The sequence below is a fragment of the Megascapheus bottae genome, chromosome 9 (genome assembly GCF_031878675.1).
Source record: "Megascapheus bottae isolate mThoBot1 chromosome 9, mThoBot2.hap1, whole genome shotgun sequence".
Classification (NCBI taxonomy): domain Eukaryota; kingdom Metazoa; phylum Chordata; class Mammalia; order Rodentia; family Geomyidae; genus Megascapheus; species Megascapheus bottae.
This window is the reverse complement of record NC_143517.1, coordinates 22,223,282-22,248,862: the sequence shown is the minus strand read 5'-3', so window position 1 is coordinate 22,248,862 and position 25,581 is coordinate 22,223,282. Positions and strand designations below refer to the sequence as shown.

The 25,581-nt window shown below is 42.3% G+C and overlaps 2 protein-coding genes across 5 annotated transcripts in view; both read left to right on the top strand.

Moving 5' to 3' along the window:
- Positions 1 to 320: 320 nt before the first annotated feature.
- The window catches only part of Jph1 (junctophilin 1), an 85,169-nt gene continuing 59,908 nt past the window's right edge, over positions 321 to 25,581 (top strand). For all 4 annotated transcript variants that reach the window (XM_090338960.1, XM_090338958.1, XM_090338959.1 and 1 more), the window contains exons 1-2: positions 321 to 938; positions 6,959 to 7,715. In XM_090338960.1, coding sequence (XP_090195086.1) covers positions 560 to 938; positions 6,959 to 7,715 — 1,136 coding nt within the window. In that variant the 5' untranslated portion in view covers positions 321 to 559. The remainder of the gene's footprint in view (positions 939 to 6,958; positions 7,716 to 25,581) is intronic.
- The window catches only part of Stau2 (staufen double-stranded RNA binding protein 2), a 616,065-nt gene continuing 609,931 nt past the window's right edge, over positions 19,448 to 25,581 (top strand). Inside the window, exon 1 of the mRNA XM_090338967.1 lies at positions 19,448 to 19,461. The gene's annotated coding sequence lies outside the window, so the exon portion shown is untranslated. The remainder of the gene's footprint in view (positions 19,462 to 25,581) is intronic.

Here is a 25,581-nt window from a genome sequence, read left to right as displayed (position 1 = left end):
CAGGCGTGGTTGCCGCGCGTCCCCGGGCACACTCGCCCTCCCACTCGCATCTCACCGCGCGCGCGGACACACGCGCGCCAACGCGCGCCGGGCGCTCTGCGCTGGTCCGCCCTCCCGGGGCTGGGGGCCGGGCCCGGCGGGGCGGGAGCGCCGCGGGGCAGGGCCTGGGCACTCGGGGAGGGGATAAGGGGCGGGCACGGGGCGGCGCCCGGCTCACGTGGGCGGGCGGGAGCTGCTGAAGGTCCGCTCCGGAGCCCGGGCTGTCCTCTCGCGCGCGGCGCTGGCCGGGGCGGCGGTGGCTGCGGCGGCCAAGAAGCAGAAGGAGGAGGAGGAAGAGGAGGAGGAGGACGAGAAAGGGCGGCGGCGGTGGCGGTGGCGACAGAGCAGGGGAGGAGGACGGGGGTGGCGTCGGACTGGAGCCGAGCGGCGGCGCGAGCTGCCCGGGGCGCAGTCGTGAGCTCGCCCGCCGGGCCCCCACCCCCGAACTACACCCTGCCGTGCCCAGCTCTGCCCCCCGCGTCCGTGCCCCCGCGGGGAGCGCGCCGGGGCTGCCCCCCGAATGACGGGCGGAAGGTTCGACTTCGACGATGGCGGCACCTACTGCGGCGGCTGGGAGGAGGGCAAGGCGCACGGGCATGGCATCTGCACGGGGCCCAAGGGCCAGGGCGAGTACTCGGGCTCCTGGTCGCACGGCTTCGAGGTGGTCGGCGGCTACACCTGGCCCAGCGGCAACACCTACCAGGGCTACTGGGCGCAGGGCAAGCGGCACGGGCTGGGGGTGGAGACGAAGGGCAAGTGGATGTACCGGGGGGAGTGGTCACATGGTTTCAAGGGGCGCTACGGGGTTCGGCAGAGCCTGTGCACCCCTGCTCGCTACGAGGGGACCTGGAGTAACGGGCTGCAGGACGGGTACGGCGTGGAGACCTACGGGGACGGAGGTGAGCGGCGTCGCTGGCGGCTCCGGGAGCCGGCGCGGTGGGCAGTGCTCAGGTTTCGGGGGTGGGGGGGAGGGTGACGGAGGGGGGGGCGCACCGGGGCGGACGCGAGGCGCACGTGTCCGGAAACCCGCCAAAACACCTGGGGAGCCTCCTCCTACCCTCGCCCCCTCCCACGAGGGGGCCTCGGCTCGCGGCCCCGAGGCTTTGATCAGGGTGGGGACTTGGGAACGGACCCCAAAACTCCCTCCACCCCCTCCACGCGCCCGGGCGAGCGTGGCGCGAACAGAGCTGGCGGGTGCTGCGCCGCGCTGCCCGCCGCCCCCCGGAGGGTTGCGCTGGGCTGGGGTGAGGGACGCTGGCTGTCACTTGAGCCCTGTCACAGTACGTTCCTCATCCCTCCCTCTCCGGGCCGGGTTTGAAATCGTCACTCCCGTCGAGTTCCAACAAGCGCCTCCTTGGGCTGGGGAGTCTTGCCGGGTCCCGCGGATTGGTTTCACGTGGAGTCTCAGATTTCGCTTCTGGTCCTCTAGTAGCCTAAAGATAGAAGCCAGCACCCCATAACTAACATGCTGGACGAAAAGAGCCTGATCGAGAGTGCATTTTTGGAAACGTGCTGGTCTAGGGCCCAGCGGAGAGGCCCAGCCCACCTGAAAGCAGGTGGCCATTCGCAGGGTCTTTGGTTTCCTCTTCTTTTCCTTGCTGTCCCTCCAGGATTGCTTTGCAATCCAAACAAGAGCGGGCTTCCTTGACAGAGAGAGATCCTTGGACCAGGGAGACCTTTAGAGAATGGGCAGTGGAGTTTTCATTTAAAACAAGACGCACACACAAAGTACAGTTGAAAAAATGACATAGTTGCTAACTTAGCAGCTACTGTGCTTCTGAGTTCTGAATCACTGGTTTGCCTGTCTTAACAGAGGTGTGAACAAAATAACACCTCCATTTGATATTTAACAGTCTTTAGGAGAAATATGGATATTGCTTTTTTATACGTTAGGAAAAGTATATTGAAACAGGTGTCAAACCATGAATTTCTCTGTGTTACCTAAATGAGGTGAATGGTTCGTGCTTTAGCATTTTCTGATAATAAGCCATCTCTCTCTTTTTTAAAAAATTGAAAATGGATTATAGGAGGTGGTGTCACCTTTTGGAATTAAGCAGCTAGAAGTTAGAGGCTGTTGAAGGGATCCAATTAAAAGTTCTTTCTCCAGCCCACTGCAGCCCCAGCTAAGCCACTGCTTATATAAAAGCTTATACAATTTGTCCACTTCACTTGCTTAGAACAGTTGGACCGTGTTTCAAATGCAAAACAGCAGAATGGTAGGATTTTCTTTTAAAAAAATCTTTTCATCCTACAGTATAGTGACTATGGTTCTCATAGATAAAATAATACATTAAAAAAACCCAAACGTCAATACTTTTCTCTGGGCTCTCAGTCCTGAGTTCTGTATTGGTTAATCAGAGACTGTAAATGTTTGGAATAGCCAGAAATTGCCAAAAAGACAGCACCAGGAATATGACAGTTTGTCACTGGATTTTATTGGAGGCCGCAGCTGTAAGTACTCAATTCTATATTAAATGTAATATTTATTTTTGATGTGGGCATTTATAACCCTTTTAGGAGTTTATAGATCTCTTACTTCAATATTGGAAGGTTAAAAATAATCTCTTAAAGTTACTATTCACTAAACAAGAATCTCTTCGTTTGGAGCATTCCTTATACCCAGTAATCAAAACACATAGCACAGCAAAAGCCAACCATGTGTCCTGTGTTGAAGCCTAAATAAGTCTCCAGAATGACTTATGAATAGCAACCTGCCTTCTGTTTGTTCTGTTTGTTTTTTTTTAAAAAAAAACAAAAAACTTTTAAATCCGTAAAACTCATCACCTTAATATTGTGGTTTTCTTTTTCTACCAAAAATAAGCCCCAAATTCAGATTCAATCAGGAAGGAAAAAAAAAAAACCCTTAGAAATCACCTTTGAATGTACACTCTGAATTTTCTCACTTTCCCCCCTCAGATGCCACTTAATTACATTTGACAGTCTATAATCATTTTTAAAAATATCTGAGTGGAAATGACTCCTACAGATCACGTTTCCTCATCATACTTAAGAGTTAGCTTGTTTTGCCTCCATTTTCCACACCATAACCTGTCTGCTCCTAAATTCTCCATCAGATTTAGGGAAAATCTGATTCCATGTATTTTGTGGTAGAAGTAATTTTTTATATATAGCGTGTTGCTATATATAACACCCCTGAATATGAAGAAAAAATTCATACCATACTGTTGGAATTTTAAGTGCCTGGAATTTTTTTGTGCAAATTCTGTTGTACTTTTTTCACTTGACACAGCAATCTAGGAAGAGCCATTGTCTTATCACCTCTATTAGTAGGTGCACATAGCCTTTGTTGCATGCAAGCTTAAGTTGGGCACAAAGCAAACAGCCCCAACTTTACTAAAATTCATTCTGCACTGGGTGTCTTCCACTACATGACTGTGCAGTTAGAAATACTAGAGCACAAAAATCAGTTCCTTGATAGACACCATTTAAAACAAAACATGTAAAAAAATGTTTATCCTTGTAAAATATGCATCTATATTTTTTAAATGAAGAGGAACTAATTATAACTTCATCTGAACAGCCAGAAGTTCCCCACCTGCTCAAAAAAAAAAAAAAAGACTCATTTTTCTAGGTTCATTGACTAAACTAAAGCTATTTTAAATTTCAGATGAACTCCTTGGAGTTTGACAGTAAGTTGATTCCATGGAGGAATTCTCACCATACTGGGATTCAACAAAATAGGAGTGGAATGTAGCCAATGCTTGTACTCCTCCCCCCTCCCTAGTTAAGCAGAGAATTAAACTTGCTAATTATTGCTGTTCTTTAAACAGCTTAAATGTTCAAAGCAATACTTTATTATAAATTCTAAATGCTTCTTTTGCTCTTGGAGATCTATCAGTCTACAGAAACTGGTGTTTAATTTTCCATCAGTGCTAAACATTTCGTAAGAGATTTTACTATGTTTATAATCACAAAAGTGTAAATACTATCAGTATCAAAGAGCTTCATCAGAATTGTTGGTAAGTAAGCTTAGTGATAAGTAGAAAAGTTAGACTGATAAGATTATAGCATGTTTATTGGAACATAAATCGTTAAAAACTTCCCTTTTCCCATTGAGATAGCAGAGTTTGGAGAATAACAGCAGTTATTCTATGGGAAAGTTGTTACCCTAGATTTTTCTTTTGAAAGATAGCTATCTTATTCTTTGACTTTATCCTTTTAAAATAACTCTGGGCCAGCCACTCAACCAAGTTCATAAATGTGACATTCATAGGAGTACCAAACCCATTTACATATTTCATTGTCATCTTTCTGTTGTCTTATTTGACATAAATATTTAAGAATAAACAGAAAGAGATGACGTGAAATTCATCAAAACGTTTAATTTGGGAGCTGGTACATTTTTAACTTTTAATAATCAGCCCTTGTTTGCACAGGTATATAAAATTACTAACATACCTATAAACATGGAAGGCTAAGGCAGGAGGACTGAATTTGGGGCCAGCCTAAGTTTCATGGAAAGACCTTGTCTCTAAAAAAAAGAAAACTACAAACATTTTTTTTGCTTGGTATATTAATGATTATTCCTATTTGCTGGAAATATGTACATGATAACACAAGATATGAAGCACAAGATAAATGTAGCTAGAAACAGAACCAGATCAAGACTCCTGGAAATAACTATTTTCTCTGACACCATAAATTGTTACAATAACACAGAATTATTGTATTTAAATTTTTCTCAGCTGCTTTGGGGAAAAGTGTACTATAAAGTAAAATTTACCTTTATTTATAGGAAATGGCCTCAACTTTGAAAAATCCTAAAATTACTTAATCCAACCTTCAGTTCTTCCAAACTTTTTTTTAACCCAAACCAGTTTTTTTTTTTAAATTTCTTAGTTTATTTAGTGGAAAACCTGCTGAGAACAAATGCTTTAGATCAGAGTTTACCTGTTTCTGAAAATGTATACATAATATTAACTGGTCCTTCTGGTCCTCTAGTAGCCTGAAGATAGAATCCAGAACACCATAACTAACATGGTGAACAAAATGAGCTTTGTTTATTGTGCATTTAGAAACATGCTGGTTTGGGCCAGCAAGAGGCCCACCTGAAAGCAGGTGGGCTTCAGAAAATATTCTGTAATTAACAACATTTTAATGAATATCTTCAAATACACCTTCATTCAGAGTTCAAGTCCATCCTGGGAAGAGGAGTTATTTCCTCTGGTTTATCTCAGTTTTTCCAATGGATTTTAAACATAATCAAACACCCAGAAATCTCTTGACATTTAGCCATGAGTTTGGAGATCTTTTATTTCTTTTGGCAATTTTCACCCTCTAGTGCTGTGATGTGTTGTAGCTGAGGAAATCTATAGAAAGAATGGCCAGGAGAGAAGGAGAGAACAAAGTTTTAGCAAGTAATATGGTACAAAACTTGGCCTTTACACTTAGAAGGACATGAATAGTACATTGCTATTTTTTTTCTTAATGGCTTACTATATTCTGGATAGCCATGGTATTTGCTCAGAAAGATTTATTCATGCCCAAGTGTAAGTTAAGATATTTAACAATTTTCCCTACCCCAATGTAAGATATTCCATGTAGTAGAAACCCAAGACCACACAAGGCACCTGTGGCTCATGCCTGAAATCCTAGCTACTCTAAAGGGCTGTTAAAAGCCAGCCCCAAGGGCCAGGGGTTTGGCCTAGTGGTAGAGTGCTTGCCTAGCATGCACGAAGACCCAGGTTCAATTCCTTGGTACCACATACTTAGAAAAGGCCAGAAGTGATGCTGAGGCTCAAATGGTAGAGTTCTAGTCTTGAGAAAAATCCAAGGACAGTCCTCAGGCCCTGAGCTTAAGCTCAGGACTGGCAAAAAAAAAACAATCCAGCCCCAGCAGGAAAGTCCTTGAGACTCATCTCCAGTAACCACCAAAAAGCTGGAAGTGAAGCTGTGGCTCTAGAAGTAGAGCACTAACCTTGAGCACAAACACTTAGGAGACCATACTTAGAGACCTGAGTTCAAGCCCTAGGACAGGCATTCACATGCGCGTGCGCCCCCAGCGCTGGCGTGCACGTGCGCGCGCGTGCGCGCAGACACACACACACACACACACACACACACACACACACACACACATAATCCAAGACTATTTGTTTGACAGCTTATGGTGCAAGTATTCAGATCACTGTTAATAATTTTAAGCTTTGCGGTTGTTGGAATGTTATACTGGCATAGACCAAAAGGCCATTCTTACTTTGTCAGCTAAACTAGTAAAACTAGGAAAGAAAGTCCAGATGGAATTCTTTTCATCTGCTGAAGCACTGCCTTCCTAAGAGATTTTTTTTTCTGATGCTTTAATTTGGAGTTGAAGGAAGTTGTTTCCTAATACTGACTTTTTTTTGGTATTAGGAATAGTTCCCAAGTCTAACAGTTCATGTAAATTTCTAGATGAAAATCAGAGTTTGTCATACAATTGGACAATCTCACACAATTACATTAAAGCCAAAGACAAACCAAATGAGAGGCAACAAGCCAAAAAGCTGAAATTTAAATGAAAAATATCCTGGCTGGGTGCGGTGTCTCACGCCTGTAATTCTAGCCACTCAGGAGGTTGAGATCTGAGGATCATGGTTCAAAGCCAGTCCAGTCCTTGAGACTCTTACCTCCAATTAACCATTAGAAAACCAAAAGTGGAGCTGTGGCTCAAGGGGTAGGGCGGTAGCCTTGAGCTGAAGAGCTCAGGGACAGTGCCCAGGACCCACACACACACACACAAAAAGTATACCAGGAGCTGTTTAGGAAGATGTGTTGTATTTGACCTTGGGACTTGCGTTTGACCTTGCGCCTAGCTATCCTGCTCGGGAGGCGGGGAGGCGTTTGTGAGCGCAGGTTCCTGCAGGCCCTCAACCCCAGACTGTCCCTCGGCTTACCGGTGTTCTCTCCCGCTCTCTTGCAGGTACCTACCAGGGACAATGGGCTGGAGGCATGCGGCATGGCTATGGCGTGCGCCAGAGCGTGCCCTACGGCATGGCCGCGGTGATCCGCTCGCCCCTGCGCACCTCCCTGGCCTCTCTGCGCAGTGAGCAGAGCAATGGCAGCGTGCTGCACGATGCGGCTGCGGCTGCAGACAGCCCCGCGGGCACTCGGGGGGGCTTCGTGCTCAACTTCCACGCCGATGCGGAGCTGGGCAAGAAGAAGGGGGGCCTCTTCCGGAGGGGTTCCCTCCTCGGAAGCATGAAACTTCGCAAATCCGAGTCCAAGTCCTCTATCTCCAGCAAGCGCAGCTCTGTGCGCAGCGACGCAGCCATGAGCAGAATTAGTTCCAGCGATGCCAACTCCACCATCAGCTTCGGCGACGTGGACTGTGATTTTTGCCCTGTGGAAGACCACGTGGATGCCACCACCACGGAAACCTACATGGGGGAATGGAAGAATGACAAGCGCAATGGCTTCGGCATCAGCGAGCGCTCCAACGGCATGAAGTACGAAGGCGAGTGGGCCAACAACAAGAGGCATGGGTACGGCTGCACCGTGTTCCCCGATGGCTCCAAAGAAGAAGGGAAATACAAAAATAATATCCTGGTTCGTGGAATACGGAAGCAGCTTATACCAATAAGAAATACAAAAACTAGAGAGAAAGTGGACAGAGCTATCGAAGGCGCGCAAAGGGCAGCTGCCATGGCCAGAACCAAAGTGGAAATAGCAAACTCAAGGTATGTAAATGCACGGTGGGTGGCTTCTTCCGAGCAGGTGGTTCCGAAGTAATGGAATGTTGAGTCTATCCCTCTGCTGCTAACATCACTAAAAGTCAAAGGGTAAAGGGGATGGAAACTGGGTGCCAGTGGCCCAGGCCTGTAATCCTTCGGATTATAGCTGAGATCTGAGGATCACAGTTCAAAGCCAGACAGGGCAGGAAAAGTCTTATCCCCAACGAACCTGGCCTGTGAAGTAAAGCTGTGGCTCAAGTAGCAGAGCACTAACCTACTGTGAGGGGGGGAGGGAAAAGCGAAGAGATAGACCCTTACAGGCCCTGACTTCAAGCCCCCTCACACACGTTTTGGGCCCGATACAATGAGAGTAATTAGTTCTGATACTGATTACCAAAAAATACTGAAAGTACCCTGAGCCCCATTTCCTGCTTAAATTACATCTCTGATATTTAACAGTGTGGTAGAATTCACTCAGACCCTATGTCTTCCCGAGTTCCCGACATTTGTTTTTGATGGAGAACCTCAGAAATATTACCATAGAGAACTGTTGTTTATGAGAGAAATTATCTCTCCACATGGAAACATGCCTGGTGTAGATACATCCCTTTATTCAGATAGTTACATTGGATATATGTACAATGCCCCCTCCCTTGTAAATTTGTCCTTACTTATAAAAAATCATATGCTGTTTATTGAGGCTTTATAGATGAAGTTGGTTTAAAGAAAAACACCAAGATCTATTGAAGGAAAAGTAGAAAATTACGTGACTTAAAAATAGCAAGCATTGTTTTTTGTTGTTGTTGTTTAAAAAAAAAAAAAAAAAAAAAAGCTCAGCTACATGGAAAAGGCAAACAGACAAGACGCAGCCTATGCAGGAAAGATTAGATCACTGTGTATTAAAAGGAAAGGGGTGAGGGGAACCTGACATGGACAGATGGTACTCTTACTGTGCCAAGGTTGGAAGAAAGTAGAGCAGAAGAGGAGAGCTGAAGTGAGTTGGTGAAAGCAGTCAAATAGTTAATTGACAAGGAGAGGGGGCTGTGTTCACAGAAGGACTTTGTGCTTCAAGTTTTACCACTAGGAACTGGATTCAGAAATTCAGCAAAAGGAGAGGATAAATCTATTGAGAATAGGATTTTATTTTATGTTTATATATATATATATGTATATACTAGATTAGAAGGAAAAGAAAGAAGGATTGATTTTACATGGAAAGTTATGGTCTTGGGCTTATTTAAAGTATACTGTGTGGTTATAATTTTGTAAGACTTGAGGCAGAAGTTTAAATTTGATATAAAATATTACAACTCTTCTTTCTGCTTCAATAATATTTTTCTACCATAGGAAATATCCTTTTGAAAACCACAAAATACACTGGGCATGGTGGCTCATTTTGATTTCTTCAGTTAGGAATCTGTTGACCAGGTGGGTGCAGTGGCTCATGCCTGTAATCCTAGCTACACAGGAGGCTGAGATCTGAGAATCGTGGTTCAAAGCCAGCCCGGGCACTAAAGACCATGAGACTCTTATCTCCAGCTAACCACTAGAAAACAAGAAGTGACTCTGTGGCTCAAGGGGTAGAGCAGTAGCCTTGAGCTGAAGAACTCAGGGACAGCACCCAGAACCGGAGTTCAAAGCCCCAACAACAACAACAAAAAAGAAAACCACAAAATATTAACATATCTTTAAGCTTCCAATTTTAGCATTGAATCAGTGCATTCATCCCCACTCACCTTTCTACTTAAAACCTCTGAAATTTCTAGTATTTGAACATTTTTATGCACCAAAATGGAAGCTTCATATTGTTTAATGCTTTCAAACTGCTAGAATTTAATGGCCCTATTTTAGGACTTTACAGTTAGTGTCTACAACACTAACTGGAAGGGTAGAAGGAGTCACCTTTTTGTTTTTGTTTTTTGCATTATTTTAGCTCTCAATATTTTTTTATCACAGACTCATTCTATTTTCAGCACAAAAATTCGTGAAGGGTTTCTCCTGTCTTCTGTGGCTGAGCATCTTTTGTTTTAGATTGCAGTTTTTCTCTCATCATTAAGCACTGGATCTACTTGCCTACTTTTTGGTTTGCTTTTTAGGTGTGCTACTTGGCAAATATAATCTTGCTGGCTGCTCTAGCCTTCCGCTTTTGGCACCAGCACTGTGCCTTTTTCTTAATTCTAGTGTCTGATTGTTTTGCCACTACTGGTGATTGAATTCAGGGTGCTAATTCCTGTAAGCAGGTGCTCTTTCACCTGAGCCACACTGCCAGTCTTCTAAACCTCTGATTTTAAATACTCCTAATTTCTTCCATTTTATGTTCATCTTGTAACTTAGTGATATACTTGAGGCAAGTTTAGTCTTGGCAGGTAGCTCAAGGCTAGTACTCTACTAGTACTCTACCACTTGAGCCTCAGCACCACTTCTGGCTTTTCCTAAGTATGTGGTACCAAGGAATCGAACCCGGATCTTCGTGCATGCGAGGCAAGCACTCCACCACTAGGCCAAACTCCTGGCCCTTAACCTTAATTTTTTAAAAGGCACGTGTGATGCAGTAGACAAAATGATGGAGAGAGTTGAGTTGGCCTAAAGAAATTGAGGACTGCAAGTATTTGTTTATACTTAATGTTGTCCTCATCAAAGCCTTAAGAAGAAAGACTGGGAGATGGGAGGCTGGTAGGTAGTAGTGACCTTTCTATTCTGCTTGCCTTGTCTGACTGACCAACCACACTGAGGCTGATGGAGTTCCCTGGTACACAGTATGGCTAGATAATCTCCTAGAACTAACTGTAGGTGTCCATGTTTGGGACAGGACAGGCAGTCAATGTGAGACTGCTGCTGCTACCACTCTCCCTGACTGTAAGTGCCATGTCTGGAGATAACATTAATGTCAGAACAGGCATCGTTAAGAAGCAGTCCTTGTCTGCCTCTCCCTGGCCTCAACTGCATGGCTGTTTCCACAGTGGGGCTGCCTGGACCACTGAAGTAGCCAGAGAGAATGTGAAAGGCCCATTAGGTCAGGTGACCTGGTGCACAGGTGTGCATGCCACATCTGTCTTCAGAACTTGAGGGTGGATTCTATGTTTGCCAATTCGAGATTTAAATATTAAAATGATGCCTATCTTCCAGTAATTTTTTTAACTGCTTCCCATATTTTAAGAAAGATATGTTACAGTTTGTCCTGCGGGGTAAAGCTAAATTCTTGGAGAGACTGCCTTGCAAATGATAGGCCCCAAGTTCAAACTCTAGTTCCTCCAGAAAAAAAAAAGAAAAAAGATTCCTTATAGTTTCATACTGGTCCTTCCTCAGAATGACTCCCCTATGCCAGGTTCCCCTTACCTGGCCACCTGCCCTGGCTCCCCCACACTGACTCCTCAGTCCTCACCCAGGTTTAGGCTAAGGTCTTTTGTTCATGGAAACAAGCCCCGCAAGTCCCCCTTCATCATTCTCTGTCTAAAATAAATTCTCTCATCAATTTATGTTGTCATTTTTCATTTTATCTGTTCAATATCACTCTCCCCAGCTGGAGTAGCGGTAGTGGCTCAGCCCTAAAGGTAGTTCTGTTCCCTCTTATGTCCACAGGTGAGCTTATTTCAGGAATATTGGCAAGTGTTCTAGTAAATATTTCATGAATAGTGGATTGAATGCTCACCATTTAGGGTATAGACACTGGTAGGTTTTGTTTTGTTTTATTTTGTAGTTGTATAAAGGGTTTTTAATTCTAGAAGTTGCATCGTGAGTATAATGCAGCTTGATAAATTCAGCCCCTTTTGTCATTCTCCCCTATTTTCCCTCATTCCGTCCCTATGCTCAAATTGTGTAGCTCCACTTCTAATTTGAACTGTGATCCTCAGATCTCAGCCTCCTGAGTAGCTAGGATTACAGAAGTGAGCCACTGCACCTGGCAAACTTTTTACCATTTTTTTTAGGCATTGAATGACCCCAGTAATACATAGGAGTGATTCCATTATACATGTAGAGGCTTCAGAAAGTCAGTATATACTAAGTGTAATAACATTAGCTCATCCTGAACTTGATCTCACCAAAGTATACAGTAAACCAGAAGATAAGATATTATTATCTTCCCAAAACCAAAGTTTACAGAATATTCAGATATCTTTTTTTTGAGACTTTTTCTTGTCATATTAGGGAATAATTTTTCTTAAGAGCACCTGTATCTTAGTTAAACACATGAACATGTCTAAGATAGACAAGACAGTTCTTTCCAATATTTGCTTGACTTGATTCATACTTTGTTTATTAGTAACTAAAACCCACATTCAGCCTTGAGTCAGTGCACATTATGGATCCAAAGTAAACTAACTACAACTGAATTAGGAAAACACTGTCTGCCAACTTATTGTGAAAGGCAAAGTCTCTTAAAGTCTTAAATTGTGTTGAATAAAGAAATAACTTTTCACTTTTGTAAAGTCAAATTAGTAATTTACATACTACATTTCTTTAATGTTAATAGTCATGGGCCAGGAGTGTAGCCTAGTGGCAGAGTACTTATCTAGTATGCACAAGGCCCTGGTTCAATTCCTCAGTACTACATATACAGAAAAAGCCAGAAATAGTACTGTGGCTCAAGTGGTAGAGTGCTAGCCTTGAGAACACCCAAGGACAGTGCCCAGGCCTTGAGTTCAAGCTCCAGGACTGGAAATTAATGTTAATAGCCATGTCACATTTTAAAAAAAATTTTGTTCCCATAAATTGTGCAAGAGGGTTTTATTGTAATAGTTACAACATAGGTATGTACTTTAATCAAATTCACCAGATCTATATTATTTTCTTCATCCATATGCCATATTTTAAAGAGCAACTTTAATGCCTTTTTCATGGTTTAAACAAACCATGACTAGGTCTCTGATTATTTCTCAGTTGTTAGCACAATGATTTTTGCAGGAAGGTAAACAGCTTCTAATGCTTTGTAATTTAATGAAGAGGTTGTTTAGTAGGTAAAGTTGTGAGGCATTTACAAGAAGAGCATTCGTTATTTTCTTTAGTTGTGCTGCCTTGTGTTCTTGGACATGTGTATATTGGCTACCTCTGCCGGTTCCTACTTCCTGTTAAATAGTACTTTCCAGAAAACATTTCAGATACTTACTTAAAACTCTCTGAGGCAGAGACAGCAAAGTTATAGAGACTACTATGTACATCCTTCCGAGAATGTTGGTTTCGAGGACTGAGCCAGAGAAGGGAATGTGTATGTTGTCTCTCATCACCACAGTGACTCCACTTCTTTAGTACCAATTCTCTATGTGTTTCTCATTACTATGAAAAAAAATCTGAGAAAACAAGGAAAGAGGGATTTATTGTGGCTCACAGTTTGAGACTCCAGTGGCTGCTGTTTCATTGTTTCCATTGTTGTAGTGGGCAGAGTGAATCTACCGCATGGCAGCCAGGAATCAGAGAATGCCTATAATCTCAGACTTCTGTCTTTACCTTTGGTTCCATGCAGGCTCCCAGCCTGGGAAGATGCTCCCTGTATTCACAGCTCATCTATCCCACCTTAGTTAATCATCTCTGGAAATATTCTCACATCACAGACATACCCAGACATACTAATCTCTTAGGTGTATCTCAGTTCAGTTAAGCTGATAGTTAAGATGAACAACTATGTTCAGTTAATGTCTAAGAAATATTTTTTATCCTAATAGTTACACTCTTAAAAGGGAACACTGAGCCAGGCACCAGTGGCTCATGCCTATATTCTTAGCTATCCAAGAGGCTGAAATCAGAGGACTGCAGTTTGAAGCCAGCTCAGGCAGAAAGTCTGTGAGACTCCTCCCACAAACTATTAAAAAAAGCCCAGAAGTGGGACATTGGCTCAAGTGGTAGAACACTAACCATGAACAGAAAAAGTTCAGAGAGAGTGCCCAGGCCCAGAGTTCAAGCCTCAGGTCTAGCAAAACAAACAAATAAACAAAATCAACACTGGTAGAAAACAAGAAGCCAAATTGAGAGGGAGGTAAAGATGGAGGAGAAAGACAAAGGGGGAGGGAAAGAAGGTCTGGGAAGCAGAAATACAGATAAGCATAAGGAAAAGAATGAAATCCCCTATATCCTCTATGTTGGACCAGGTGTACATAGACATGACTGTCTCAGAACCTTCCCCATAGGAGGGTTGTGATTCCGTGTAGAACACTTAGTTGTATACACAGGGTCCTGAATTTTATACTGCATGTTTCAACAGATTCCATTTCCAACCCCAGATCTTCTTTTTTTTTTTTTTTCCCAGTCCTGGGCTTGAGCTAATGGCCTGACCACCATCCTTGGACTTTGTCAAGCTAGAGCTCTACCACTTGAGCCTCAGCACTTCTGGCTTTTTTCTGTGTATGTGGTACCAAGGAATTGAGCCCCGGTCTTCGTGCATGCTAGGCAAGCACTCTGCCACTAGGCCAAACTCCCGGCCCCTCCAGCCTCAGATCTATGTGGAGTCAGCATAGTATCAATAGACAATTGCTTTATTTTAAGATGGAAGAGAAAATGAGCAAGGAAATGCATGTGTTTATGTCAAGCTGAGATAGTATTCTGCAGATAATATAGGATAAGGTTTTACTTTCGTTGTTCAGCTTTATTGTGTAGTCACCATTATCATTTAAGTCTACTATAATTTTTTTATTGCAGTTAAAATATTTAAATCTAAGTTTCTCCTTTTTACCCATTTCACATGTACTAAAGCAACGTGCTGGTTATGACTTCCTCGTTTATCTACAAGCTGTTTAGAACAAGGCACACTTCACCATATTGTAGGGCCAGGTGCTATCTCTGAGGATTCTCTGTATGGGGAAGAAGGGGCGGGAAGGCAGCTAGAACTACGAAGATGACCTCCCAAGGGGGCAGCTCTGTTCTCCTCCTTTGCCAGGAGGTGTAACTTGGGGACACAGAAAACTCCCGTGGCAGCTCCTGTACTGCAGCTCTCATGTTACATCACTCACCATTTCCCAAACTACTGCATACAACATGCAAACACATTGTTAGGAGAACTTTGTGAGTACTCTTCAGGATGTCTTGCTTTTAATGCTCTTTCCAAACCTCTGTCCTCAGCCTTCCATGTACATTAAGAAACTGTGAGCCTATCTGGGCACTGTGGCTCATACCTTCAATCCTAGCAACTCAGGAGGCTAAAATCGGAGGCTCATGGTCCAAAGTCAGCCTAGGTAGGAAAGTATGTGAGACTCTTGTCTCCAGTTAACCACTCAAGAGCCAGAAGTGAAGCTGTGGCTCAAGTAGTAGAGTTCTAACTTTGAGCAAGAATAAAACCACAGGAACGCTAGCATGTGCGTCCATGCACACACACACACACACACACACACACACAGAGAAAGAAAGAAAAGAAAGAAAGAAAGAAAGAAAGAAAGAAAGAGGGAGGGAGAGAGAGAAGGAGCAAATGCAAATTTAAATTAGTCTCAGGGACAAGAGGTTTATCTTTGTGATTGTTGTTCTTAATGTACTATGTGCAGTTTTTTCTTTTCTTTTCCCCTTATGGTTAATCTCATGTGGTTGCTGTGTCTGACTTTGTTACCTGGTATATTGTATATCCGTTTATTTGTTTATTTGAAATAGGGAAGGGAAGAGGGAAAACAAGATGATTGGGAAGGGTAGGGGAGGGAAAGGGGACAGAAACATGAGAAGGGATGTCAATGTTGGAGTGCACCCACTATCTGACAAATGTAACTGTAACCCCTCTATACATTATCCTGACAATCAAATAAAATAATTAGTCCCAGGCAATAATAAATGAGAAGGTTACACAGTTAATACTGACTTTCTGGCTATTGAAAACATGCTTGATGAGACGAGTCACGGAGGAATAGCTCTTCACTTTGTGAATGGGATATGAACAATGTTTAATTCTGCGAAGCTCTGCTTAGTTTGAAAAACTTGCTATGAAGACAAGGGAAAATAAACCAGGAAACCCATAGTTATGATAAGTTAGGGAACTGAGGGAGCTCACAGACCTTACTTCAAGTGTAGAATTTGGAGTTTGCTCAGACGAGAAAATTCCAGCACATTCCATCTCATTTAGCTCCTGAAATATAACACTTTCCCAATAATAAAAATGTGAGTAACTAACACACAACTTCCTTTTAGATGGATTCATTTGTAACGAAAACCACCCTATTGTGTTTTCTGGAAAATACCCCAATGTGTGATATCATTCCCTTTCTGTCCCATACACCCTATGTGAATTTCAGGCTTGACATGGAGAAAAACCTGCCTTTGGTCAAGTGGCAGAGCCCTGTGTACAAACTAACATATCTGCCACTGCATCCTAGCAGTAGCTGCCAGGCAGCCAGAGCGCCCTGCTCACAACTTTCCATTATGGATTAAGCTGACTCTGCCAATCTCACTTTACTCAAGACACTAAACTGGACGCTTGTAAGACTAGGGCCTTGCAAATCTTTGAGATGCTTTTCTTATTATAGATGAAATATGAACATTGTGTTTAGGAACAGGATCCAACAAATGCCAAAGGTATTTATGTAAGTCATTCAGCTTTAGTACAACGGCCTCCTGAGAATAAAATCCAATCAGCTTTTCATAATTTTGCCCTTCTATTTTAGTTGGTGGCTCACATTTGTTTGTCTTAATATGCTAAACTCAAACTAAGCTTCTTTTTTAGAAATTTAATTAATGTGTAAGAAATCAAGACTGCCTTCAAAATAGTTTAACACTTTTAAGTCAATCTTCTTAGGATTTTCATGGGGGCCAAAAAGAAGCTTATTTAAGCCAACCAAAATATATTTAGTCACTTTCTAGTACTTTTCAAACAATAAGTTGTACCAGAGATAAGCTGATAACCTTTTGATCTTTTTATTAATTTTTTTTCTAAAATTTAAGATTAAAATTTTGGTAACTTACTCTGTCAAGTCAACCAAGTTTTTATTTCAGATGATTCATCTTATAGGCCCTATTCAGTTTTTAATGTTATAAGTTTAATTTGATTTTTAGATTTCAAGATTTGTCAAATTTACTTTTGTGCTTTAGGGAAAGTCTATGGATTCTGTATTGGAGTCTGTTAGTCAGAACATGCTAAGAAGATGCATCATGGCCCAGGTGCCAGTGCCATAGGGCTGTGATCCTATCTCCTCAGGAGGCCACGTTCTCAGGATTGCAGTTTCAAAGCCAGTCAGGGCTGGTTCATAACCACCAAAAAGCTGGACATGGAGCTATGGCTCAAAGATAGAGCACTAGCCTTGAGCATATCCAGTCTTTAAGTTCAAGCCTCAGGACTCTCACAATTTTTTTTAAGGGGTAGATCATGGAAGACAGAAATTATGGCTCAAGAGTCTAAGATATAGTTCTTACTGAAATAGTTTTCAGCATTTTCTTTTATTTAGAAAAAAACCTTTAAGTACTATAGTTTTTAGCATTTTTCTTCTATTAAAAATACCTTTAAGTACTTGTATGAAAGAATTGTCATTTAGCAAAGCAGTTTATGAATATAATGCATCTTGATCACTGTCACTCCTTTCAGCATTCTCACCTGTCTCTCCCAACTCACCCCTTCCCGCTCTAATTTTGAATTCTTGATTGTATGCTTCCCCTCCTTCTCCTCTTCATTTATTTACCCCACTTCCCTTGACCTACCCCTTCCAAGTACCTGCTTCCTGGTGTTTATTTTGCTGAACGTTTTTTTTTTGTTTGCCAGCTCTAGGGATTGAACTCAGAGCCTGAGCACTGTTCTTGAGCTTTCCTCAAGGGTAGACCTCCACCACTTGAGCCACAGCACCACTTCTGGCTTTTCTATGTATGTGGTACAGAGTCTTCAGACATGCTAGGCAAGTACTCTACCACTAGACCAAACTCCTGGTTTGTTGAACTTTTGACATTGCCTTTCTTAGGAATTATACTATTTGAGTTCTCCCTATTTCAATTAGTATATTTGTATACAATTGCATAGCACCCAATGTATTTAACTAGAAGCTTATAAGCTATTTCTAGCTTCCACATATGAGAGAAAATATGATTTTTATCTCTTTGGGCCTAATGTCAAACACAATTTTAAAAAATAATACAATAACATTCTTTAAGCAATGCTATTCCATTAATCAATTACCATATACATATAAAATTATCATTAAGAATCAGTTCTGTTTTCATGCAGTTTGGTATGGACAGACTATACAAATCAGTTACCTGTTGTTTAACAGTCATGTGCCATGAACTTAGGTACCTTGTAGAAGGGACATATGCTCAGTGTAAAACTAGCAGAATTCTACAGGAGCTGTCCCACCTGAGAACCACTGGCTGTAAGAGGCTTTTCCAGTAGAATATCAACAACAATGGCTCCCTTATATTGGATATTATCAGAAAAGTACAAGGTCAAGAATGTTGAGAGATGAGCAGGGATATTATTCCCAAAATAGGGAGAGCTGCTAATGGCTATTAGGCAGAAGTACATAGCTGGATTTAGAAAAATGACTCTGGGTGTAGATGGTATTTGGATTGTGAGAAGAAAGAGAAAAGTATAATGGGAGACAGATTAAGTAGTCATCCACTAACTACTGACTTAAGATATGAACCCAAAGATTGAGTGAAGGAGTGGTGGTGGGATTAGAGCAAATGTGTGGTTGATAGCTGCCCACACAGCCCCCTGGTGATTGAGCAGCTTAGAGTCAGGAGTCACTCCTCTGTTCCTGGCACAGCCTACTGGCTACACTACAGCCCTATTTACTATGAAGGACATAAAACAAAAAAGGTACAGGGGTTTTTTGTTGTTGTTGTTGTTGTTTGTTTTGTTTTGTTTTGTTTTTGTTCAGGATAATATATAGAGGGGTTACAGTTACATTTGTCAGGTAGTAGGTGCATTACTTCGCACACATTGATACCCCAAGAAAGGTACATTTACAGCAGAAGATTTTCATTCTCTCCATTTTCAAGATGCTAGCCCATATGATAATGAGTAGGATGAGGCTTCTCTAGAAATCAGGAAAGGTGTTCACTGTGCTTATAGGACTCAGATCCCAACTCTAAAGAACCAAGGTATTTATAGAACAAGCAGAGGAAAAGAAATTCTCTATGTGTGTGTGATACTGATACAGTTCTTTTTAAGAAGTAGAACTCAGACAGTTCCCACATTAAGTAATTAGAAATGTTGCTTTATGACATCGCAATTCAGGTATAAAGATTTCTGTTCTTGACTTCATGAAGTTATGCTTTCTAAGATTTGTATGCAGGGGACCTTTCCGGTGAGCTACATCATTTGGATACTTTTTTCTTGGCAACATGCTAGAACAAAACAGTGACAAATTATTACGCTAAAGAAACATCATTCAACAAACATTTACTTAGTGCCAGCTCTGTCCAAACATGGCACTAGGCCCCGAGAGTGCAGAGATGGATAAGAAATAAAACCTGTTGTTAAAAGCAAATACACAGTCGGGTTCACAGCCTTCTTGTGCAGCGGGCAGGTGCTGTGGGACTACAGGATGGAATGATAGTCTCCTCATCCTCACATACAAGAGAGGCAACTGACCCAACCAGGGCAAGCTCATTATAGACACTTCATTGTGCCCTGCACAAGTAGTTCTCTGCCTGTATCGCTCTCACTCCAGATCATCTTAGCCTAACCTCTCTTAGTTGTTTGTGATATGTTCAAGGTCAGAAGTAGGCATGACCTAATGAAGAAATAAACTTATCCCAGATAATAGGAATGCTTTTTAACAGAAAAAAGCTAAGTATGTAAAAGAAAGGGAAAATGAGTAGTAGATTTTTTTTTCTCTCTTTTGCCAGTCCTGGGCTAGAACTCAGGGCCTGAGCACTATCCTTGGACTTTCTCAAGGCTACAGCTCTACCACTTGAGCCTCAGCACCACTTCCGGCTTTTTTCTATGTATGTGGTACTGAGGAATTGAACTCAGGTCTTTGTGCATGCTAGGCAAACACTCTACCACTAGGCCAAACTCCTGGCTCAGTAGTTTTTTTTTTTTCAAGTTTATCAAATTAATTTATTTCTACAGTCTGTAAGACATGATTTTGAGTGTCAGTGATAACTTTTTTTTTTTTTTTTTTGTCAGTCATAGGGCTTGAACTCTGGGCCGGGGTGCTGTCCCTGAGCTCTTCAGCTCAAGGCTACTGTCCTTCCTTTGAACCAAGCCCTACTTCCCATTTTCTAGTGGCTAATTGGCGATAAGAGTCTCAGGTTCTTTAGTGCCCTGGCTGGTTTGTACTGATCCTCAGATCTCAACCTCCTGAGTACCTAGGAGCTGGCAGTATTTGGAGGAGACATCAAAATCATCTGCAAATTCATTTTCTGCAATAGTACCTTATTTACCTCAAGCATATATGCACTAGAATCCATACCCCTTCCTTTTTTGACTGATGATGATCACAGGGCCACAGGGCTTTTTTGTTTGTTTTGTATTCATGGTACTAGGGATTGAACTCAGTACTTCTTATTTACTAAGTGTGCTACAATTTCATCCATGTCTTCAGTTCTTTTGCATTTTACTTTGGTTTTCAGATAAGATATCTCCTTAATTTACCCAGGGAATCTCAAGTCATATCTACCTCCACTGATCAAGACACTGGGACCAGCATTGTGCCACTATGCCCTCCCAGCTTTTTTGTTGTATGTCCATTTTACCTGAGCTGGCCTCAAACCTCTATCAGTCTTTACCTCCCAAGTGATTGGGATTACAAGCAGGAGTCAGCTTGCCTGATACCTACAGGTCTTTTGGTGGTCAGTGATACCTGAATTGCCATATGATATTGACATCTGTCATCTCACCCAATCTCCATGGTAACCCAATGAGTGGATAGGAAATTAAGTCATGGAAAAGTCATAAAGCAAGTATATAATGGATCTAGGTTGTTTCCGAGGCAGCATAGTGTCAGACAGGGTGGAATTTTTTTTCTTTTAATTCACGGACTCTCCGGAGGCTCATATTGATCAACCTGTCCAGCAACAGGTATTAAGTCATACTTCATCTTACTACTTTTTTCTTGAACAGATATTCTTTCAACAGCTACAAATCTTGCAGGTCAAACATTGAGCACATAATGTCAATATGTACATTTTTCAAGAAAGAGGGAGGTCTACTGAGGCACACAGTGTTGAAACAAAGGAAGATGAGCCAGAGCTATGGAGATTAGGCAGGAAACAAAGGCCAGCAATAATTCTGGAGGCAGATGAAGGAAGGTCCTGAATGAAGATGCAGTGGAATAAAAGTGTGCTTAGTGTGAGTCCCTTCAGGTAGCTGAGTCATGTACACTGCTTCTGCTGGACAAAGTCTGGTCCTCCATAATCAGCAGTTTGTTCACCTCTGGTAGCAGATAACAGAAATGCTCAAATTTCTGCTCTTCCATCTAGTGCTCATTTAACATTTCTTTGTACTTCTTAAGCATCCTAGCGTGTTTTGGGCATCATAAATTTGGCAAACAGAGGCTGCAGTAAGACAGAAACAAGGTCTAGAAGGTTTGGGAACTGCATTTTGACGTGTTGGCTTTTGTGGGTTGAACAGGTTGCTAATGTGCTTTGGAGGACAGGCTGCCTACCATCTTCACGGAGAAGGGATTCGAGTAGGCTTGAGATTAGAGGCCTGATCCTGTGGAGAAGGCATTTTGTTGTTGGCAGTACTAGAGATTTGAGTTCATAGCCTGGCACTTCCTAGGTTGGCATGATAACCTACATGCCAAGCCTCTAGTCCTAGTCTTTGCTGGTTATTTTAGGCTGGGGCCTCATCCCACCTAGGAATATGCCCAACAGCAATTTGCCTACTTTCAGCTTACCACAGTGGCTGTGCCGCCTGCTCCAGCTTCGCTCCTAGAGGTAGACTCATGGACTTTTCTTCCCAAGCTAACCTCATACCATGATACTTCCCTTCTCAAACTCCCAGGTTGCTGTGATTGCAGGTACGAATTACTAGCGCTTGGCTTTAAAGAAGCTGGAGGAAGATACCAGTCAAAGGCAAGAGTATTGAAACACAAGGGACTGAAAGTAGTAGGTAAAGAACAGAAGCAAATCTGAGATTGTGTCCAAAAGTTCTTGTTAAGGTTAACAGAAAGATCATTCCCAGAATAGCATGACTTGCTTCAAATACATGAACCAAATCATTTTTCTGCATCTCCTTTTTCTTATCTATAAAATGGATGCATGAAGTGAGAGATGGGTTTACAGAAAACTTCGTCCTGGGATCTCCCCAGCTCTGTGAATTCTCCTTTTGCCTGTTTATGAACCTGGCATCTATATGACAGTGTCACAGATGCGTCTTACAAAAGTGACTTAGTAAATGTAGTGAAACACTGCTGTGCGTTTTCACTCCTGATTGGTCCCCAGGGAGAAGCTGTTGGATTGAAGGTGAAAAGGTTCTGTGTTAGGAGTAAGATTACAGCTGGGAACACCAAGATTTTAAAACTGTTTTTGAAGTACCTAAGATCAGAATTCAATTTCTTGTCTTTTTTTTAAATATATTTTTATTGTAATTAATAGAAGGGTTACATGATATTTGCCAGATAAATGGCAAATATGCATTAATTCCCACACATTGATACCCTTTCACATGTCATGGTCCCCATTTCCCTTCCCCCCTCCCCCACCCCTCATCTTGTTTTCCCCCGTTCCTTATTCTTGTCTTTTTTAATGTTAAAATTATTATTAAATACTTGCAATGTGCTACACCTGGAGAAAAAAAGGAAAGCTCATGAGACTTACCTCCAATTAACTATTGAAACACCAGAATTTAATCTGTGCCTCAAGTAGTAGAGCACTAGCTTTGAGTAATAAAGCTCAGAGACAGAGCCTAGGCTCTGAATTCAAACCCCAAGAGCAACCCAGAAAGAAGAAAGAGAAATAGAGGTGGAGAAAGGGAAGGGGGGATGGAGGTAGAGAGAAAGAGAAAGGAAGAAAGGAGGAAGGAAGGGAGGAGGGAGAGAGGAGGAAAGGAGGGCCAGGAGCATAGCCTAGTAAGTGGAGTGCTCATCTAGCATGCACAATGCCCTAGGTTCAATTCCTTGGTACCACATACTCAGAAAAAGCCAGAAGTGGTACTGTAGCTCAAGTGGCAGAGCACTAGCCTGAGCAAAAAGTGTCCAAGGGACAATATCCAGGCCCTGAGTTCAAGCCCCAGGACTGCCCCCCTCCCCGAAAAAAGGAAGCGGGGAGTGGGGGGTGGGAGGGAGGAAGGGGACGGTAAAGTGACCATGTGTTTCCTCGTGCTCTAGCTCATGCCATAAAGGCTTCAAGATAGTTTGCATAAATGTCAGAATAGTTGATTATAGAGAAATTAATTGATCTGTGTCTGAAGCACTTCCAATGAGTCCTTTTCACCTGGCTTTATGCTCTACTAATACTGTTTTCATATTACAACATGGATTTGTCAGGATTTCTTTTCAGTGATGGCTGAGCCCTAGGCCTTGTACATACTAGGAAAGCATTCTTTTTTTTTTTTTTTTTTTTTTTTCCAGACCTGGGCTTGAGCTCAGGGCCTAAGCACTGTCCTTGGGCTTTCTCAAGGCTAGAGCTCTACCACTTGAGCCACAGCACCACTTCCAGCTTTTTTCTATGTATATGGTACCGAGGAATCAAACCTGGGTCTTTGTGCATGCTAGGCAAGCACTCTGCCACTAGGCCAAACTCTCAGCCCTAGGAAAGCACCCTTAACACTGAGCCACATCCCCATCCAGTTAAAACCTTCTTAGAAAGTTAGTTCTTTTACCTGATTGTTACAGTTACTAAATCTGATTGTAAATAAGTGCACAGTCACTCAAGTTCAATTCTGCAAGTGAAAGTAAGGGTGAGAAAAACGTAATTAGGAGATGGGTTTTTCATTTGTGTTGCAGAATCTTCAGTAGCATGTTAGTCTTGTGGTATCAGAGTTCATTTACTCACCAATCTTTGAAAGGCATGTTTTCTTGTGTTGGCGTTTGTTAGTTTTGGTAGTACTGAGGTTTGAACTCAAGTCCTCACATTTGCTCCTTGCTTGCTAACTGGTGTTCTATCACCTGAGCCATCCATCAGCTCCTTCCGCTAGTTATTTTGGAGATAGACTTTTTCAGACTTTTCTGAATGGGCTGGATGTGAATTGCAGTTCTCTGGAGCTCAGCCTTCTAAATAGCTAGGATTACAGTCATAAGCCACCAGCATGTAGCTTGAACATTTTCCTTCCTTCCTTCTTTCCTTTCTTCCTTTTTTTTTTTTTTTGCCAGTCTCGGGGCTTGAAGTCAGGGCCCGAGCAATGTCGTTGGACTTTCTCAAGGCTAGAGCTCTACCACTTGAGCCATAGCACCATTTCCGGCTTTTTCTATGTATGTAGTATTGAGGAATCAAAGCTGGGTCTTCATGCATGATAGGCAAGCACTTTTACCACTAGGCCATACTGGCCCTCTTTCTTTCTTTCTCTCTGTCTGTCTCTCTGTCTGTCCCTCTCTCTCTCTTTCTTCCTTTATTTCCTCCTTCCTTCCTCTCTCTCTTCTTTTTTTTAAAATGATTATTTTCATTTAATAAAATTACACAATGAAGTATCTTTGCATTAGTAACAAACTGCATTTTTAAACACTTCACTAATTCTAAGATATTTATCTTTTCTCACTATATAACATAATACTATGCTATGGATTAATACTATAAAAATGATATAAAATTAAATTATTGCCATTATATGATATGTAGGCAGACAAGAACATCATAATAAGAATTGAATGATTTATAAAAAGCAGCTGATTTGATTGCAATGTTTCTTTAAAGGTATTATAGAAATTTCTTTTTCCTATGGACAAGGCCAAAAATCCAGGCATAATTTAGATAGGCCTTCAGCTCTGGTTTTCTGATCACTGAAATAGCCTATTCATAAACTTTCCTTACTCTCATCATTTCATGGCATTTAAATAAAATCTGGCCATTGAAGACTAGTGGCTCTCTCTCTTCTTTCTTTCATTCATTCATTCTTTCCTTCCTTCCATCCTTCTTCCTTTTTGCCAGTCCTGAGACTTGAACTCAGGGCCTGGGCACTGTCCTTGAGCTTTCTCAAGGCCAACACTCTACCACTGAAGCCTGGACCCACAGCACCACTTATGGCTTTTTCTGTGCATATTGTACTGAGGAACTGAACCCAAGGCTTCATGCATGCTAGGCAAGCACTCTACCACTAGGCCACACTCCTAGCCCTTTTCTTTAAATTGCAGTTGCTATATTTGTCACAGATGCAGGGCCTCCACTGCATTCAGTGCCCACTAGAAAGATATTTAAAGGGAAACAAGGTGTAGGCTGACAGAGGGAAGCGTATAGAAGCAGCATCCCCCACACACTCAGTTATATAAACATATTTATGTGTGTATTGGCTCTAAAGAAATGATGAGTAGTGACAAAAGGAAGAAAAATTAGAGATGGCATGAATAATGGGGATCCTGGCATAACTATGCATCTGGTGCCAGTTAGAGGTGGCCTAGAATAAATTCATTAAGAGTTTGATCAGGATCAGGTAGACTTGTACTGTACATACCTGGAATCCCAGCACTGAGGATGCTGAGGTTAGAGAGGCATGAGTTTGAGGTTAACGCGATTCATACAAGGGGATTCTGTCTCAAATTTTAAAAACAACAACAACAAAAGATGTTGCTTAGTCAGTGAGCAATGTTTTAAAGGGAAGCCGAGGCATGCTTTCCTGACAGTGTGTGGAGGCATTGTCAGATGGGGGAAGAATTGCATATCTGATGACTCAGCCCAAAAAGAGGAGTGCCTTCAAAAGCAGGAAGATCACCAGTGCTCTGTATCTGTGGGTTGTGGAGTGGCTCTTGATGTTTTGTGGTGATGCTGTAAATGACTGTCATAGCCTGAGCTCCTGAAAACCAGATCCTTCCTGCACAGACACCTTCCACTTGCCTCATCCCATGACCAGGAAACACCATCCAGAAAGTTCACAAATGTGTGC